General features: G+C 46.3%; 1 protein-coding gene across 50 annotated transcripts in view; it reads right to left on the bottom strand.

The window, feature by feature from the left end:
• The window catches only part of MADD (MAP kinase activating death domain), a 41,889-nt gene extending 24,392 nt beyond the window's left edge, over positions 1-17,497 (bottom strand). For 15 of the 50 annotated variants that reach the window (XM_026004017.2, XM_026004032.2, XM_072758880.1 and 12 more), the window contains exons 1-19: positions 17,369-17,497; positions 13,864-14,009; positions 12,652-13,248; positions 11,577-11,880; positions 10,992-11,123; positions 10,072-10,185; positions 9,324-9,404; positions 7,658-7,836; positions 7,143-7,378; positions 6,781-6,937; positions 5,379-5,482; positions 5,103-5,293; positions 4,459-4,712; positions 4,071-4,210; positions 2,907-3,008; positions 1,339-1,398; positions 875-977; positions 312-498; positions 65-215 (exon numbers count right to left, since the gene is read on the bottom strand). In XM_026004017.2, coding sequence (XP_025859802.2) covers positions 65-215; positions 312-498; positions 875-977; positions 1,339-1,398; positions 2,907-3,008; positions 4,071-4,210; positions 4,459-4,712; positions 5,103-5,293; positions 5,379-5,482; positions 6,781-6,937; positions 7,143-7,378; positions 7,658-7,836; positions 9,324-9,404; positions 10,072-10,185; positions 10,992-11,123; positions 11,577-11,880; positions 12,652-13,248; positions 13,864-13,925 — 3,154 coding nt within the window. In that variant the 5' untranslated portion in view covers positions 13,926-14,009; positions 17,369-17,497. The remainder of the gene's footprint in view (positions 1-64; positions 216-311; positions 499-874; positions 978-1,338; positions 1,399-2,906; positions 3,009-4,070; positions 4,211-4,458; positions 4,713-5,102; positions 5,294-5,378; positions 5,483-6,780; positions 6,938-7,142; positions 7,379-7,657; positions 7,837-9,323; positions 9,405-10,071; positions 10,186-10,991; positions 11,124-11,576; positions 11,881-12,651; positions 13,249-13,863; positions 14,010-17,368) is intronic. The other 35 variants (XM_072758888.1, XM_072758909.1, XM_072758889.1 and 32 more) reach the window with 3 other exon arrangements.
• Between the last annotated feature and the right edge of the window lie 44 nt (positions 17,498-17,541).

The raw sequence follows: 17,541 nt of genomic DNA, 5'->3' as shown, positions 1-17,541 counted from the left end.
CGCTTTCTTCAGAGATCAGTGGGAGAGTTGTGGACAGCCCTTGCCCAGCTGCTGTAATCCCTACCTTTACTATAGTAGTGGGTCTGGGCAATCTCCAGAAGCCCAAAGATGCTGGCCATGCCACCCAGACCTGCGTGGGCATAGGACTGCTCCAGGCTGAGTACTGTGCACTTGAGCAGGTCTAACATCCCCTTGTACACCTTTCTGCTGATCTCCTGCAACAATAACCCAGGGGCCAGAGTTGGCAAACCTGCCTTTGGTGTCCAGGTCCCTCTTCCAGTTGATTCCAGCTCCCCACCCCGGACACTGACCACATCGGGGATGACGTCCTGCCGGGCATCATCCTCTGACTGCACAGTTCGGTTCAGCTTGCTCAGGACAAAGACTCGCAGCTGCTCACTCTCCAGCAGCCGACGCACCTTTTTCATGTTGAGCCAGCCAACACCCTGGCCATCCAGCACGCTGTGTACCACTTCCTTCAGGAACTGCTGGTTCTCACTATGGGGTCCACACACCACTTCTGTGGTAATCAGTTTCTTTGCAGAGCACCCACCCCTTTCATCAGACTAGATGTTTGCCTCCAGGGGCAACACAGAGCCAGGTCTCCAAACATCCAAGTCCCCTGCCTCCCAGCCCCACACCCCCTGCCAAGGGCCTGGTTTGCCTGCGTACCCAGCACAGTAGTCTCATTCTCCTCGCCGGTGTGGGCTACTACTGTCGCACGGGGAGTCAGTCAGAATGGGCAGTGCTCACAAGGAATGATTTCATCTACCCAAATGGGAGATGCTCTCCTACTCCTGAGCAACCCTGAAGTGTGGTACAGCAATCGCTACCTCTATCATAGAACTTTTGAAACAGTTCAGTCATTTATTACCTAGAATTGCTGGATCGACCCTGAGGTGATGGAGGCTCTCTTTTCACTGTTGGGCTGTGTTTAATAACAGATGACTTCTGGTCCACTAAGGCCCTCCTGTTTCCTACAGCCAGGGAGGTAGGAATGAGAGACATCACTACTGTGGTCCAGTAGCCTGTGTCAGCACCGCCGTGGGGAGCCACGTTCCACACCCATTCCCCAGAAGGGCTGGGTGAGGGTGGCCCCAGGGCATCACACACAGGTAGAAACCAGCCATGGCAATGTGGAGGAAGTGGGGATGGAGACTCAGGCCACTCCACATGCACCAGCAGCACGCCCCATGGGCAAGCACGGGCGTCACGGGGGACGGGGCAAGGCAGGTCACTCATGTGATACCGCTTGCTCCATGAGGAGGATGGCCCTCAGGCAGGCACGGAAGATGCTAGGAAAAGAAAGATCATGCACAGCTCACAGGCAAGACCCACCTTCACCACTCCCGGGGCCGGCTTCAGTAACAATCTCCATTAGAGTATTTAGCCCAAATACTGGGACACAAAATACACAATTAGTAGGTACACCATGATACCACAACCCCTATTCCCCTCAATGGAGCTGTAAGTCAGACAATCTGAGGATTTTCCCAAAGCTTAGTGCACATAACCTTAGTTCTCAGGCACCTCAGAGCTGGAAGCCAAGAGATCAGGAAACCACCAAGGCTCTAGGAAAGACCATCCTTAAGACTACGGTCTCTAAAAGCCAGGGGCAGGGTAAATGACACGAGGGATCTTCAGGTACTCAACAGGCACATGCGTGAAAGAGGGACCGCTGGATTTCATGAAACATCTAGCATAGGAGGGCCTGCTGGTATGCAGGGAGAGGAGACCCATCTTGCAGATGCTGTCATGGGAAGTAGGTGGGGGTGTGAGGATGGGAGGCGGATGGGAGTGAGAAGGGCAACAAATGAAGTGAAGCATCAGCATGCGATGGATGCATTTCAACTGCTTTCCTCCCCAAGTGCATCAAGTGAAGCCAGTGACACTACCACTTTTCCACCCTTAAGCTACTGAGTCATGTGTGGGTTTGTGCCACAGCGCTGGTTAACCCCTTGCACCACTAGATGTTCTGTCCCTTTGCCCATCTACTTGATATTCCCAGCCCACCAAAGAACACTCCTTAGATTCCCGGAGCTTTTAATCACTGGGAAGAGGAGTTAGTTAAAATATATACAGAGCTGCTTGTCATTATGCTTTCTGCTATAATTAATTATCTCAGTACAATATCTAGAGAAAATAAACGAAAGTCAGAGAGTAAATTCAGAAGAGCCCCTCAGACTCTCAGAGATCACAAATGAAAATCAAATAAGGGGGACGCCTGCGTGGCTCAGTGGTTGAGTGCCTCTGGCTCAGGGCATGATCCTGGAGTCCCAGGATCGAGTCCCACATGGGGTTCCCTATATGGAGCCTGCTTATCCCTCTGCCTGTGTTTCTGCCTCTCTTTCTCTCTGTCTCTCATGAATAAATAAATACAATATTTAAGAAAATAAAATAAAAAAATTAAATAAGGTCTTAACTGCTCTTAGAAGCCAACCAATACCACCTGGTGCACCCACGGGGCCCAAGTTGACATGAAGCCAAAGTAAGAGGCTTCCTGGCTCTATAAACACTGCCAGGCTCTCACAACCATCCCAGCAGGCTAGCTCCTTGGGATGAGGTTCAAACTCTGCTCGTTCAGTAGGAACCTGGCAGAGGACTGGTGGCAGCTGATGATCCCTGTTAATTATGTACATCTGACAAAGCTCCCCTCAGAAGCAACAGTAATCTCACAGTTGCTGTTATCCTAAATGACATAACAGGGCCTTTTCTTCAGCTATGAAGATTGTTTCCATCTGAAAACCAGTCAGAGCCCACAGTGTGCAATGAAAGCCATGAGAAGCGGTATGAGGGGCAACAGCCAGATCAAATGAGTCGTCATACACATGGCTCCTGACAAGCACCCAGAGGCCTGAAATATCTCCCAGAGAATCCTGGTTTGACAGAAGGAGGACTGTAGTTACCTTTCAGACTGGGGAAGGGGGTCGTCTTCTCTCGGGCACCTTTGGTGGGCAGTGTGAGGTTTGAAAGACTGAAGCTTGTACTGTGGTTTCGATACAGGCTGCCTGTCAAGAGAAGGGCGTGAGAGTGATGGGTTAGGAGCATAAGGAATCAAAGCTGATGACTGCACCATCATCTCCATCTTCCTCCTTGTCAAATATAATCTCAGTACTTCTGGTCTACCTTTCTAAATTATAGACTTAGAAAGGACTAAGTCTATAATTTATGGCAAACAAAGGGGCAAAGTGCCAGGACTGCTCAAAATCCAGTAACAACTTTCTCTCCACCTTCCATAGTAACAGCCAAGTCTCTCTTCAATGCTAATTCCACATGAAAGCTGACAGTTAATGCACTTTTGATCAGAAGCTGGTGCTGTCCCTACCTAGCTTCTGAAAAAACTCACAATCATAATTATCCCTGATGTTGGCTCTCTCTGATCCCTGGCCTGTCCCCAATCTTTAATTTATACCACCCCTCATTTCTGGAAATATTCTCTAGGCACAAAAGTCAACCTCATATAGATTTTAAAGCAAGTTCATGAAAAAGTCCTTCACCAGGCAAAGAAGGTATTATTAGATACAGACCCAAATCAAACTTGACCAGAATATTTCTACAAAATATATGATGTTTAGGGGCAGCCTGGGTGGCTCAGTGGTTTGGCACCTGTCTTTGGTCCAGAGCATGATCCTGGAGACCCGAGATCGAGTCCCACATCAGGCTCCCTGCATGGAGCCTGCTTCTCCCTCTGCCTGTGTCTCTGCCTCTCTCTCTCGGAGTCTCTCATGAATAAATAAATAAAATTAAAAATATATATATGTGATGTTTAGTACAATGACTACTTCTAAAAAAAGAAAGAAAGAAAGAAAAAAATACAATGACTACCTTTTAGTTGACCAGCTATCTTACCTGAGATAGACTGAAACCTCTGGGGATAAAGACTACTTTGTCCCTGTCCTTTACTAAACTCCCATGAAAATTCCTTATTCACTATCACCCAAACAAACTGAATTGGGACTTGATAATAATGCCAATCCGTCTCTACCTTTAAAGTTCTAAGAAGCATCCACCATGGCCAGGGCCTACTATAGAGAAAATGTGACAAAGGCATGAGAGCTGAAGGCACTTACTGGCAAAAGACATGATGCCCCCGAAGCCCTCGGTGCTGGTGTTGGAGACGGTGGAGGTGGGAGAGCTCGCTCGAGAGTCTGACTCTGCATCTGAGTCGCTTGCCAGTTTCAAGCTGTTGGGCCGCAGCATCTTTTGAGCCCTTGAATGCACAGTGGCATCTATGAGCCCCAGGCAGGGGTACCTAGTCTTGGGAATGTGGGCCTTATGCTACACTGCTGCCACTGCTCCCTTCCCGTAACTTCTATATGCCTAGATCAAAACACCACCTTGAGATGGCAGGCAACCAGAGCATCCAGACTTCTCCAACTTTCTGATTAACCCTCACCCGGGGTCCACTGTAGTGAGGTCCTTCAGTCACCCATCTCGAAGGAATCCCCAAGCTCTCACCGATTGCCATTGACATGTTGGCTGAATCGGGGAGTGTAACTTTCCCCCTGCTCATCATCCTCCTCCTCAGGGGGAAAGCCATACTGGGGCTCGAAGTATGGATTGTCATAGGTTCGCCGGTGCACTGACCCCTCTCCAATTTCTGTCTGACGCCTGTCCACGTTCGATTTGCCAATGCTGGGAGGCACTGTGGGGGGGGGCTTGGAGACACCTACTGCTGCCTTATCGTCCACCTCCGTTGAGTCAGCAGGTTCCTAAAGGCCACATTAAATAAAACCTGGTTACCCAGTACCCAGTGACACCTTCCTATTTCTCAGTTTAGCAGGGCCACGCCAGGCCTATTAGGTTCCCATCTCCTATCCTAAGGGAACATGTGAGAAAAGAACTCTGTGACACCTCTGTTCTGTGTCTCTATAAACTATGCAAGAGAGATCTTAGCTAAGTCCTGAAAAAGCCTAATGAGTTCCTTCTGGAGTCAAACTGTGTCTCCCAGGCTCTAAGCTAGGAGATCTACAGAAAGGAAGACAGGAAGATTGTGAAGAAAGAGGCAAATTAACAGCTTCAGCCTCATCTCTCTAATAGAGGTATGGCCCACATCCCAACTATCAGGTCTCACTTATGTACCATTCTAAGTCCTCACGTACAGAATTAGCTCCATGGATGACAGTGCTGGGGCTACTGCTGGCAGTGGTGCTGGAGCTGGAGCGCAGTGGCGGGTTTTCCTGAGAGTTCTCACTATCTGGGCCAGGTTCCTCTGATTCCTTCTGGTTTTGCAGCTCATCAATCTCCACCTCACTGGCATCCCCCAGGGCTGCGTGTGTCAATGGATCCACATCTGCCAACATCCAAGGTACAGACCGTACTGTCCCAGAGCCCCAAACCCTGCCCATTGCCAGCCAATCTCCCCCAAGGACACTTACTGGGAGTATCACCATTGATGTCACATTTCATCATTTCACTGACAAAGTCACCAAGGGAGGAGTAGGAAGAGCTTGAGTCATCATAATCCATACTATCACTGCCACTGCAGAGTGAAGAGCATAAAGATAAGAACAAAAATAAAAACATAATGGAAAGGAGGAGCAGGGAAAAGAATCAGCTATCAGCATTAGGAAAAAATACAGAAGGAAGGGCTCTCATACACATTCATATAAAGGAATATTAGTCAGCCATAAAAAGGAATGGAATTTTGCCATCTGCAACATGGATGGAGCCAGAGTATAACACTAAGCAAAATAAGTAAAGACAAATACCATACAATCTCACCCATATGCAGAATTTAAAAAATGAAACAACCAAAGGAAAAAAAAAAAAAGATACAAACCAAGAAACCAAGAAAGAAACTCTTAACAATATAGAACAAACTGATGATGACCAGCGAGGAGGTAGGGGGAGGGGTATGTGTGAAATAGGTGAGGGGATTAATTCTTTTTTTTTTTTAATTTTTATTTATTTATGATAGTCACACACAGAGAAAGAGAGAGGCAGAGACATAGGCAGAGGGAGAAGCAGGCTCCATGCACCGGGAGCCCGACGTGGGACTCGATCCCAGGTCTCCAGGATCGCGCCCTGGGCCAAAGGCAGGCGCTAAACCACTGTGCCACCCAGGGATCCCTAGGTAAGGGGATTAAAGAGTACATTTAGCACGGTAAGCCCTAATGTGTAGAATTGCTGAATCACTGTATTGTACACTTGAAACTAATATAACGCTGTATGTTAACTTCACTGGAATTAAAATTAGAAGCTTAAAAAAAAAAAAAGCCATCTGCATGGCTCAGTTAAGCACCCAACTCTTGATGTCAGCTCAGGTTATGATTTCAGGATCGTGGGATCAAGTCCTACATCTGTTTGTCTCCCTCTCCCTCTGCCTCTCCCTGTGCTCGTGGACATGCTCTCTCAAATAAATAAATATATCTAAAAAAAACAGAGGTGCACTGTTAACTCAAGGCCAGGGAACAAGATAAAATAAGAAAGTTAACACAAAACAATCAAGCAAAATATAACCAAGGCTTCAAAGACTAACATCTGGGATCCCTGGGTGGTGCAGTGGTTTGGCGCCTGCCTTTGGCCCAGGGTGCGATCCTGGAGACCCGGGATCGAATCCCACATCGGGCTCCTAGTGCATGGAGCCTGCTTCTCCCTCTGCCTATGTCTCTGCCTCTCTCTCTTTCTCTCTCTGTAACTATCATAAATAAATTAAAATTAAAAAAAATTGAAAAAAAAAAACAAAGACTAACATCTAAGTCCTATGAGACTTTGCCATCATGCTCAATAAGGGACAGTGAGAGCCTCTTTACCTTAAAAAGTGGTTCTACTGCTCACCTGTCATCAGTAGGGTCAGAGTCAGAGTCACGCTCTCGTGGCACACTCAGTGCCTCTGCCAGCTGGGAATTGCTATCATAGACTCGATAATGGATAGGCTGCAGCTGATGAGCATACCACTTTGGCTTGTCACCAATCAGGGCTGGATCAAACATGTCTACCCAAAGAGAAAAAAAGAATGGAGTTACCAACAAGGAGAAAAAAAAAAAACAAGCAAAACATAAAAGAAAGACAGGAAAAAGTCTAGAGCAAAATAGGAATGGAAGGAGCAGGTCGCAGATGAGAAAAGGAAACAGCAAAGGGAAGAGCCATCAGGGGACAAGGGCAGAAGGTCGGGCAGAGCAGAGGGCAGATGGACTCACTGTTGTGAATTCGCTGGAAGGCATAGTTGGTGGGGTTAAGGATCCATTCTCCAAAGTACTCCACAGCCTGTGTCCTGGCCAGTTTCTCAGCAAAAGGAGTCTGCCGGGGACGTGAGGCTAGAAAGGAGCCAGCTTGAAAAGCTACCACAGGCCGAGGGAAGAGACGCAGGGTACGTGTGTGCATCTGAAAGCCCTGCAGCACGTTGGGGGAGTTGAAGAAACGGACCATGGCCACTCTGGGGAAGAAGGGGATGGTGAGATAATCTGAGTCCCACACCCCGCACTGTAAGGATTGCTATGATCACCTCCCCGAGCCATCACTTCACAGGCTTCCAATATCTAAGGGAGAGGGATCTTAAACAATCAACAATCTCTTTCTTTACTCAAGGTCTAAAAGGCCTGGGAGTATGAGGAACTAGTTCTTCTCTTTGCTTTTACTAAGCTGGCAAATATAACTACCAACAGAGCAGAACCCAGTTTAAGAGCTCATGATTATCTAGTGAACTTGGTCATACCTGGTTGCAACATCCACAGAATCTACATCATTGCCATAGATGAGTGGGTTGAATTCAGTGGAAGGTGTGGACTGCAAGTCGTTAGAAGGCCTACCCAAGAGAAGGGGGATCTCTTGGCCTTCATGGAATTTCTCCAGATTGAGGATGGGCTGGGTGTTGAGACTCATGCTGGCAAGGGCCTGTGGAAAAACAAGAAATCCCCTATGGAACACAGATTCCTGGGCAGCTAGCCAATCTCATCTCCTAGGAAAGAGTGTTTGAAATAAGAATCTAAATACTTTAACCTTTAGAAGATAATCTGAATTATGTAGCCTTCAGTTTAAGCCAACCTGGCTCAAGGCAACTTGATCAAATCTGGAGCCCATGGCAATAGTTTTCAAATTTATGTTAGCCATGAAATGTTGTTCTTCAGTTAAAATCTATACAAAAATATAAACAACTGAAACACGTAAAGTTTCTCTGAAGGACATAACCCAGAACTCCACAGGCTCTGTTTGCCCAGCCTAAATCAGCCACTAAGAGGCTCCATGGGGCAATTTGAAAACCACTGGTCTAGATCAGTAGTGCTTCTTAAATATTAATGATCCCAGGAGTCACCTGGGAATGTTATTAAAATGCAGATTCTGGTTTAATATATCTGAGGTGATTCTGCACTTTTAACAACTGCAGGCAATACTGCTGGTCCATGGACCACACTTTAAGTAGCAGGGGTAAGAATACAGGATTAATGAGCCCAAGGATCTTAACTCCTATAAACATTTAAAGTACAATTCTACATATCAACCTTTCCATCTAATTAATCATACTAAAGCAATCATCAAGAATGAAAACACAGCAAAGGAAGGCAGAGAACTTCCTCAACTTGCAATCCTCAGCAGTCTCTGCAGTAACAAGACACCTTATTACATCAGCAGGGATGAAGCAAGTGAGAGGGAGAGGGATGCTACAGAATGACCCATTTAAACCCAAACAGGTAACTAGAGGTACTGCTGAGCAACTAAGACAATACAGAGATTCCTGAAGACCCTTCAAGTGAGAACAAGGATTCCTAAAAAGAAAAACGAAGGCATCTACTGGGATTCCCAAATAACATACACAAAAGGGCAAATGAATGGAGTCTTGTCATATTTTACCTTCAGGTACTGTGTTCAGCATGCAGAAGAGGAAGAAAATCGATCAATGAAAAATGTATTTAAAGGATTACTCAAAGAGAAGAATTTTTAAAGAAAGCATTCTACAGGGACCTAAAGATCAATTCAAGAGGGAAATATAAAAGGAACCAGATTGTCCAAATGACTAGTTCCTTCCTGATAAGACTGAGAGAACGCTATACGGCCATAAAGAATGGTAGACATGAGGGGTGCCTGTATGGCTCAGTCAGTTGAGTGTCCGACTCTTGGTTTCAGCCAGGTCATGATCTCAGGGTGGTGGAATCGAGCCCCATGTTGGACTCCGCATTCTCCGTCTTCCTCTCCCTTGCACATACTCTCTCTCAAAATAAATCAATCTTTAAAAAAAAAATCTAAAAGCCCTTTATGAGATTCATCCTGACACCCAGAAATGGGACACACTTCTTAGCTAAGAAATTCTATTCCCCTTGGAGTCTGAAAGGATAGCTGTCCTAGAGTGGCTACTGCTCCCTTCCCTTTCTTCATTCTTCACCCACCTGCTTCAAATGCTTTTTCAGCTCCAACGATTCCGGTTCTGGCAGGATTGGTAGCATTTCTGCATTGGTGGGGGCAATCACCTGTACCAGGAAAAAGATAAAAGGCATGATCTTAGACTTAATTGTTCTGGAATTCTTCTTACATAAGGGTAACAGAAATAGGAAGTTATATACCGAATATTTCACGTATATGTGAAAATATATTTTACTTATACATATATATATATTATATATATATATATAATACATACATATATACATACATATAAAATACGCACACATACATATAGAAAGAAATATACCTCAATGTTGCTGGTGACTATCTCTACATACTAGGACTGTGTTTTTTCTTACAGTTTTACAATGAACACACATAAGGGTTCCTGGCGAAGTCTGAATGTATTCACATCACAGACTACTAATATACATTTTAAATCTGCACTGAAAGCCACTTACCAGAAACCATACCCCAGGAAAACCATTAGGTGATCTACACCCTAGGTGTAGTGGTCCTAGAACACATGCTGCTCCAGATATAGCTTCATCCTGGCAAAACTAAATCCTCTGAGTCCTAACCAAGGGTCTCATAAGCCAATAATATAAAAGCTAAGCATGTAAAAAAATGATCTCAAGGAGTCACACAAGAGAGATCACCCAACTGAGGACCTTCCTGGAAATAATCTAGGAAAACACACATACACACACACAATCCTGTCCTAGACTCTAATACCTCAGTCAAGAACCTCACCCTATTGCTGTCCAGATCCACCAGCCATACATCATCAGGCATTTTGAAGTCCAGTTTGTAGAGGAAGAAGCTGGCAGGGACCCCGATGATGTACGGAGTTGGAGCTAACAGCAGCTGTGGAAAGAAAAAAGAGTAAGAAACAAAAACTAAACCTATTTTGATCACTTAATGAATCATGATTTTTTTTTAGATAAGGAAATGTAGGTCTACAATCTCTTTTCCAAAACTCTTGAGGGGGGAGGTGTGTTTCAGTATTCACAATTTTCTAAATTTTAGTAAGGTAACAATGTATCTTCTGTATATTATGTAATACCTGCAACAGTGTAGCCAGTAGACTATTATTATTAACATTTACTTTTTTAAAAAAATATTTTTCGGGATCTCTGGGTGGCGCAGCGGTTTGGCGCCTGCCTTTGACCCAGGGCGTGATCCTGGAGACCCGGGATCAAGTCCCACGTCGGGCTCCCTGTGCATGGAGCCTGCTTCTCCTTTTGCCTGTGTCTCTGCTTCTCTCTCTCTGTGTGTCTCTTATGAATAAATAAATAAAATCTTAGAGAGAGAGAGAAGCAGCAGCGGGGAGGGTCAGAGGAAGAGGGAGAAGCAGATTCTTCGCTGAGCAGGGAGCCTGATGCAGGGCTCAATCCCAGGACTCTGGGATCATGATCTGAGCTGAAGGCAGATGCTTAACCCACTGAGCCACCCAGGTGCCCCAACATTTCCTTCGGTAAGTATAAACCATAAAAGCATAGGTTTTGCCATTAAATCAGTACATGAGGTCATGTTCTGCTGACAGGTTAAGTTAAAATAAGGGATTGAAGATGAGTACTGATTTACAACTTCTTGGTATTGTATGTTCTTCCTCAGAGCTGGACAGAGTTGGAAGATAGAGGTGACAAAGCCAGAAAACGCCTGAAACTCACCTGTTCTGCCGATGCCATGCAGGTGGGCAGCAGTGGGATTACAGGAAACATATACTCCAGCGGGTAGATCATTGCCACAAACGCCATCACAGACATAGAGAGGGCATTGTAGTCTCGGGACTGTAGCACCACCTGCCACAAGCCATAGAAGGATCATTCAGCAGTATAAATAAGGTTTATGAGAAAATAGTTTCCAATGCTATAATTTCTTTCTTTCTCTCTTTCTTTTTTTTTTTTTCCAATGATATAATTTAATTTCCATTTCACCATGCCTAGGGCTCCACGAGCACAGTTTCCACAATTATCTCTGCCCCATGCCTTACCTTCCTGGTCCTTGGTCCCCCAATTCCAGGACCACTCATTGGAATAGAACTACTGATATTTCCAAAGCATTAAGTCAGTCTGGTTAAGGATAATTCGACTGAGTGGACAACCCTCTGAATACATTCCATTGATTGTACCTTAATTCAACCCACACCAACAGAGTACCTGGTGTATACCTGGCATCATGTTACCTCCTAGCGACAAACATATGAAAAAGACATAGTCCCTGTCCTTAAAGGTCTAGAGAGCTGGCTCTCTCACCTTGTGCTCTAACAGGATGCAGGTTAGCACCTGGAGACAGGCATCCACACCCAGAAGTTCCAAGGGAAGGTGCAGTGGGAAATCCACTAGGGTGAATCGAGAAGGGTCTGGAAGAGCAAAGGTCAGAGCTTGTTGGAGCTCCTGGGGTAGGACCTCAATGTCCACTCGCTTCTGCCCAGAGACAGGCACTGGGGAGCGCAGCAATCGATAGATCCAGGCCTCAATCTCTCGAAGGTCATGAAGAAGGGCACTTGACTTCTCCTCCACTAGCAATGATCCAGTAAAGATGCGCCACATAGTGTCCCTGAGGAGCACACAGCAGGAAACAGACATGTAAGCACCAGGAGCTGACACCCCGCTGCAACACAGTGTAACCTTACAGTAAAAATGATGACAACTGGAAATGCCCACTCTCTGGGCTCGGCTAGGATCAGAGGGTATGTACAAGAGTGAGAACCACTGTTAAAATGTATACATAGCAGTACTTATTGTCCTGCCTGCATGAGACATCGAGCTCCAAACAGTCCTGTGTTAGGAAGTCTAACTCCCCAGTCTTTCCCTTAGGAAGCACTAATATACTGTGTTTAAATAGGTATATGGGGCAGCCCACGTGGCTCAGCGGTTTAGCGCCTGCCTTTGGCCCAGGGCAGATCCTGGAGTCCCCGGATCAAGTCCCACATCAGGCTCCCTGCATGGAGCCTGCTTCTCCCTCTGCCTCTGTCTCTGCCTCTCTCTCTCTCTCTCTCTCTCTCTCTCTGTATCTCTCATGAATAAATAAATAAAATTTTTTTAAAAAAATAAATAAATAAATAATAGGTATATGAAGGACCTCAGGTTATTTTTTAATGATTGATTTTTTTTTTATTTTTTTATTTTTATTTTTTGATTTTTTTTTTGATTTTTTTTTTTAAACAAAAGTTTATTCTTAAACATACATCAAGATCTAAGACAACACTTCATTCTAGCTAGATGAAGGACCTCGGGCTTTAGAAGAAATTTCCTGCCCTTCACAGACCAATTAATACCTCATCATTCACTGCTTCCCTCTCTTCTAAGTGTCGGTGGCAAACCATACCTTTGTATACCTCGAGGGATGCCTAGTTTCTTGCCCAGCAGCCGCTCACTGCAGCAGTCCACCAGACGTTTGAGGGTGTACAGACATTCTCGGAAGGTGGAGAAGAAGGGATAGTGGCTGAGCACGCACAAGGATGTCAGAGTACTATTGCGGGAGCGGCTCCCCGTCTTGGCTCGGGGTTTGCCCCGAGGAGACTGAGTTACATTAGGGGCAGAGTCAGCACTGGGAGGCTGCAGGGACAAGCCACTCTCTGAGCTCTCAGTGCCAATCTCTTCTGGGGCACAAGTAGCACGGGGTCCTTCCTTCCCACGGGACCCTGCCCCCCCATCCCCCTTGTCCTTAGGCATACGCTTCTGGAAGGAGCGGTAGAAGTTAACACAGATGCCATAACGAGTGACTCCAGTGTCCTTGTCAGTGAGGGTGAAGACAAAAGAAGTATCATCCCGCAGGCTCATGCGCCGCTGCCGCACACTCAGACAGCCCTCTGGTTGGCAGAAGAACACTACGTCTGGGGGCAGGGGAAACTCAGCGTGGTCCTCCAGTGGGTAGCGCCGTAATAATTCAGGAGTCTGGGCCACACTATCACTGCTTGGGTGCCTGAAGAACATAAAGAGAAATTCAGCAGCCTGAAGGGATAGGATGCCATTCCAAATTTTAACCACAGTCCAGAAATAGAGCTTAAAATACTATTTTGAATAAAGTAACCTAACTGCAGGACCTTGGAAAATATGGGTGCTGCTTGCCACATTTAGCTGGTAGGCTAAATGAGGTCTGTGCTGTCGTGAAGATACCTATCTTAAAATGCAAGGAAAATTACAACAATGGAATTATTACTAACACCTTAAGATGATTAGCACTTTTAAAGGTATATCAGCTAATGAATTACCAACAGAGCATATGCAGGTAGAGAAAGAGCACAGCATACTTTTCTTTTTTAAAAAATAAGGAAACTGAGGTATACAGAGTACATTTGCCCAAGAACACAAAGATGCTATATAAGACCAATTTCATTCTGTCTCTGTTCCTCTGGACCAATACTCTCAATCCACCTGACTGCTGTTTTCACTACTAGCACCAATGTTCCCATCAAGGAAAAATAACAGGGGACAAATGAGTTATGCAAAAACAATGTGGGGTATCGGGAAGAGAAATAATCACACATGTTGTGGTCATCCCAAATGACAAGATAAAAATCAGTCTCTTCTTGGTTACCTGGCCCCTACGATCACGAGATAGTCAAGTAACCGAGGACAGAACTTCTTCTTTTGCACCATGGCTCCAATTCATCAGTTCATCTCAGAGAAACTTCAAGGCACCACACAAGGAGTCACTGTTCCCAGGAGGAATTCTGATGTTATCTGAAAATTCAAGTCCAACAGGAAAAAAAGTACTGATAAAATCCACCGCTGTGCCTAAGGGATGCATCCCTCTCGCTTCATTCCAGCCAGGGTCATAGGTCAGAAGGTCTCTTCCATTTTAGTACTAAAGATGGGAGAACATGACACTTTTCCTAGCCTAGCACTTGGTCTAAGCTTATGAACTCACAGAGTCAAATGTCAAGAATTAGAACAAATAATGGCTCACCTCCCCATCCCTACAAAGCAGCCCACTTCCAGCTTCACTCCTGGTGCTTTGTTTCTGAATAACAGACCCAGTTAGTCTAATCTGGACTCAGTCATTATGATAACAAAAACGAAGTCACTTTTAGGACAGCTCCAGAGTGGATCAGGATCAAACCAGACTCTAATCAGCACTAATCTGTACTCCTACCTCTACATGAAAACCTAATTACTTTCTGTTCCAACATTCTGCATTCAGCTTCATGTGAAACTACCATAAAAACTGTATGCTCTGTGCATTCAGATGATAACAACAGCAGGCTACTCTACCTTACGCACTCTCAGATGAAGAATATCTATGCCCCAATTGCTTCTTCTAAACTATTTTTCTTCCCTCTTCAAGCAAGAAAGGGGCCCACTGGCTATCGCTACTAGCTCTGCCCTTGGTGCTGAATCATAGTCTTTCTTCTCTATTCTAGTCCTACGGTTGGAATCAGTAATACAGTACACAGAAATGAGACTTGATCCTTGTACGTCTTGTACAAATTAAGAATTAGATGCATAAATAACAGAATTTCTGCAAGGGCAGGGAGAGGTGCTGAGAGGAATTTCTGAACCACAGTCCAAAAATTAGGAAAAGCTTACATGGTCTTAATTATAATTTATGACCTGTTGGGTCTCCATACACTTCTCTAAATAAAATGTTTCACTCCACTACAAGGCTATCTTCAGTGCATAAGGATTCTACCTCTGTGCTCCACACACGGCCACACTAAGACCTCCTTCGCTATACTATCATGAATATTACCATAACCCTACATACACAAACACACACACGCCACTCCCTTCTCGGCTGCTGCGTGTACTCCCATACCCAGACATGCACAATCCCTGTATGCTTAAGGTCCTATTTGATTTAGATAATGAGAAGCTCTATCTTTTTTCTTCCCTACTTAATAATAAATGGACTGCTCTGCAATACTCTCAAATCCTCAAAATACTGCTCCCTCCCTTCTCTTGCTCCCAATAGAGGACCTTCAGGTAATAGGATTCGGTATTGTCTCCATAGCAACTCTGGCTCCCAGAACTATTTATAGCATAGGCACAGCCCCTCCCCTGCTTGGTGACCGCACAGTGCTAGCAGCTGCTACTCCAGAGTCGGCCAGGGCCCATAACAATTCATCCTCCTTGAATCTAGAGACACCTCTTCCACTGACAGTGCCTGCTAACTATGAGGTTATCTTCTCCCCAAACTATTTTTAGTTTGTACTTTGTCCTAGTTCTGGATTTTGAGAGAGATAGTATCTTCTTTCCATGCAACCAAAACCAAGTTTCTATGCATGCCATATACTCATTTCTAGGTATCACCACCATCCAAAAAGTCCTTTGGTTCTCTGCAGTGCCACGGAGTCATGAGCAAACTGCAGAAGGTGGGCACTGTTATAAAGTTGATCTCTGCTCCTCCCAAGCAGAGTAAGAAGGGGAGGGAAATAGAGAAATGAAATGGGACATGGGTAAAAAGCATAATTCTTCCTATAATTATATGGAAAATGCTTAGGGTGAGAGCCAATGCATCTTAAAGTAAAACTGAATTTACAAGGCCACAGCTCAAGGCTAAGCCTTGAAATCTATGTTTACACTGAAAACCAAGAGCTCTTTCTGGCCAAAATCTCAAAGATCACAGCTAAAGCATTTTCTACTAACATATCAGGGCATCAGGCCTCTAGCCTTGGTGGGAGAGCGGCCCTGCCACTGAGAATCATTTGATAAAACTCAAGTCATTATCATGCTCTACCATGTTCATCTCCCTCTAGAATCACAAGGCCCCTGAGATCTTGTGACTATTTCAGCACTAGTGATAGAAAAGAATTTTAGCCACACTTCATCTCTCATCAACAGTCACTGCCTCTGGTTATTCAGATTGCAGAGATAACCAAGGCTTTTCTCCCCATTCTCTCCCTTTTTCTTTTTTTCTTTTTTTAATTTTTTTTATTTATTTATGATAGTCACAGAGAGAGAGAGAGAGAGGCAGAGACACAGGCAGAGGGAGAAGCAGGCTCCATGCACCGGGAGCCCGATGTGGGATTCGATCCCGGGTCTCCAGGATCGCGCCCTGGGCCAAAGGCAGGCGCCAAACCGTTGCGCCACCCAGGGATCCCTCTCTCCCTTTTTCATAAAGACTCTGATATCACCTATAACTCACATCCTGTTTTCGTATCAACCCAGCCTCAGACTCTGCCTTTTGCCTCAACCATGTTTTTACTAATGGGGGTGGGGGGGCCCCTGGTTCTCAGCTCCTATATTCCAAAGGCGTCACGCTGAAAACGCATACCTATCTGCTGAAGTCCTACTTCACCATCCAGACGCTGATTTAGAATCCACAGATCTTTTAAGTTCTCTGAATTTTCAGCCTACGAATGGCCACGATAATCAACGCTTTGGATTAGTCCCTCGTGTGGGGCAGGATGTCATAGTAAAACCACAGGAACCGGAGAGCGATATGACATCTTTGCTGACGTGAGCACAACAGGAGGCTCTCGCCTCTCCTACCCAGGCAGTGACCTTGCAAGCGCATCAGCACAGACTAGTCAGCATTGGGGGAGAAAGAGAGCAATAAGGCAGGCAGGCAATAGGCAGGGGTGGAGAAGGGGGGGGGCAGGAAGAGGTGGAATTGAAAGATGCACGAGGATGAGGAGGCAAGCAGCTGCAGGAAAGATTAAACAGTGTCTCGACTTCAGTTTTGAAACACCAAAAAACAATTTTTTTTCTTTTTCGAAAAGACCAAACATGGTCTCCGAATCGTGATCAAATATAGGGCGTGCACACGCGCGCGCCAGGTGCTTATCCCGGCTCGGTCCTCCCGCAAGACAGCCCCGCCCGCCCCCTCACCTGCTGGACAGTTCGCCCCGCCCCCGCCCCGAACCCGCGCCCGGGCCGCCCCGGCAGGAATCGAGGCCCGCCGCGGCGAGCAGAGCCCGGAGCGCCGGCGCGCACCCCCTCGGCAGCCCCGAGCGCCCTCAGTCCCAGCCCCGCCCCCTCCCTCCGCGACCCCCGCCCCCCCAACTCCTTGAGGGCCTCCTCAGAGGTGGCTTCCCCTGGTGCCCGTTTCCCCGGGAGAGCCCCGTCCCCAGACCGTTCCAGGGCCCGGACCTTCCTACCTCCCGAGCCGTGGGGCGCCGGCCAGGCCCAGCCAGACGGCCCCCGGCAGCAGAGCGTCGGAAGCTCGCCGGCGCCAGCGCCGCTCCGAGCGCGCGCGCCAGTTCCGCGTCTGCACCGGGGGGCGCGTACCACTCGGAGCCGGTGAGGAAGGGGGGACGCTGAGGGGGCCGGG

This window comes from Vulpes vulpes, chromosome 5 (genome assembly GCF_048418805.1).
Source record: "Vulpes vulpes isolate BD-2025 chromosome 5, VulVul3, whole genome shotgun sequence".
NCBI lineage: Eukaryota > Metazoa > Chordata > Mammalia > Carnivora > Canidae > Vulpes > Vulpes vulpes.
This window is presented reverse-complemented; position numbering and strand designations above follow the sequence as displayed.